Source organism: Cyprinodon variegatus, unplaced genomic scaffold, assembly GCF_000732505.1.
Source record: "Cyprinodon variegatus isolate N-32 unplaced genomic scaffold, C_variegatus-1.0 Scaffold0, whole genome shotgun sequence".
In the NCBI taxonomy this organism is placed as follows: Eukaryota; Metazoa; Chordata; class Actinopteri; order Cyprinodontiformes; family Cyprinodontidae; genus Cyprinodon; species Cyprinodon variegatus.
This window is the reverse complement of record NW_015150453.1, coordinates 1,168,903-1,170,725: the sequence shown is the minus strand read 5'-3', so window position 1 is coordinate 1,170,725 and position 1,823 is coordinate 1,168,903. Positions and strand designations below refer to the sequence as shown.

General features: G+C 36.8%; 1 protein-coding gene across 1 annotated transcript in view; it reads right to left on the bottom strand.

The window, feature by feature from the left end:
- LOC107081697 (neural-cadherin-like) overlaps nt 1–1,823 on the bottom strand; it is a 239,960-nt gene that overhangs the window by 126,696 nt on the left and 111,441 nt on the right. Inside the window, exon 4 of the mRNA XM_015369928.1 lies at nt 1,251–1,329. Within this exon, the coding sequence (XP_015225414.1) occupies nt 1,251–1,329 (79 nt within the window). The remainder of the gene's footprint in view (nt 1–1,250; nt 1,330–1,823) is intronic.

Sequence of the window (1,823 nt, the reverse complement as noted above, 5' to 3'; positions counted from 1 at the left end):
ACAAAAAAATGCTAATTGTTTCTTATTTCAGGTCTCTGAAGTCCCAGCTTTTCCACTTCCAAAAACAACAATCATGACAGACATGACATCAAGTTTAAAATAAAACACCATCAATTAACTTGTTTTTTTCTTTGAAACAACATACATTTTTGACTTAGTTATTACCGGTTTTATTTTTCTGAGACGAGACAAAAACTAGATGTCTCAGAATTCTGACTTTAATCTCAGAATTCTGAGATTAAAGTTAGAATTCTGAGAAAGAAGTCAGAATTCTGACTTTTTTTCTATACTAAACTGAAATAAAATTTTAAAATCAGTTAATTTTTTTTTCTCCACTGGCCCTAATCCTCTTCCGTACCTATATAATGTAAAGATAAGGTAAAGTTTATAATCATATTCAGTTTTTCTTCATTGTCAAACATTATTCACGTTAGATATGTGCTTTACATTTGTTTTTACATATCCTGATTATATTTCTGGTTTCAATTTTTGCCGACACAAAATAAAGGCAACCAAACAAAAAAAAAAAGTTACTGTGCTGAAAAATTCGCATAGGAACAGTGTATTTTAACTTGTTTATATAAATAATCATGTCTCTGTGTTTACTTATTTATTTCAGTCTTGCCTGTTGTTTAGATATCTGAGCCTGTCTGAAGCATTTTGGGTTTTTTTAAGCGTGAAAAGTGTCCTTTAAATAAACTTGGCTTGTCTTGCCTAAAGTGTAAACATGGACACAGGTCAGAGGCAAGCAGCTCTACATCTGTGTTTCCAAACACTGAGTGAAGAGTGACACGCTGGTGCTGCTCTTAAACTCGGCCGTTTATTCTGAGCTCAGAGGTGCCATGGTTAGAGCCCGTTAATCAATCTGATTAAAAAAGGAACGCATGCATGCAGACACATGCGAGGGCATATAAAAGCCATATAATGGTAGCAGAGACACCGAAAAAAACCCATACTGAGATACACCCACACAGCGCTCAGAGGGTGGCATGGATACTTGGATATTAATACAATGTGCTTTGCGCCAGCAGCCCAGGGGGATTCAACACACTCACACACTCCCCTTCATGTTTATCCAGACCTCACTTTTAATAAATATTTGAATTTGCCACACTTTCAAATTCTCAGCCTCAGGCCACATCTGGGTCCTCTTCATCCATCCCACCTCCTTCCTTCTACTCCTCATCATCTCTCTATCTCCCATCCTCTTCTTCTTTTCTATTTTCTCCCTTCTGCCATCCTTATTCTACCTCTTCCTCTTTTCTTTTGTCTCGCTCTTCGGGGCTCATCTTCTCATGCATCACAAGAAATGCAAAGCAGAAAAACGTCCTTTTCCAACACAGCCATATTCACAAAAGCCATAAATATTTTATAATACTGGAATGTAAATGAAGGGATTGCATGTGTGGAAGGGAAAACATGAATTTCTGTAAATACCCTTTTCACTGTACTATAAGTTAGCATTTATTTATATCATACAAGTGTGGCACTTTATATAGCCACTGCACATACAGCACGTTCCCACTGGATAACTAAGAGCTGCAGCCTATAGACTCTGAATAATAGTTTTAGCATTAATATGTCCAGCCCCGTCAGTTTATTGGCAACAAATGTGCAAGAAGCCTCAATCAGACTGACTGATGATTGCTGTGGACATCAATATTTAAGAATTTCCAAAGATTCCCTATAAATGGAGATGCAGACTTTGATTAAAGGAAAATTCCGGTTTTTAACACTTTTAGCCCATTTTCTGTAGTGTCCAGGATGAAAACGAATGATCGACACCAAAATTTTGACAATTGGTCCTGTCTCTGCTTTTTGGC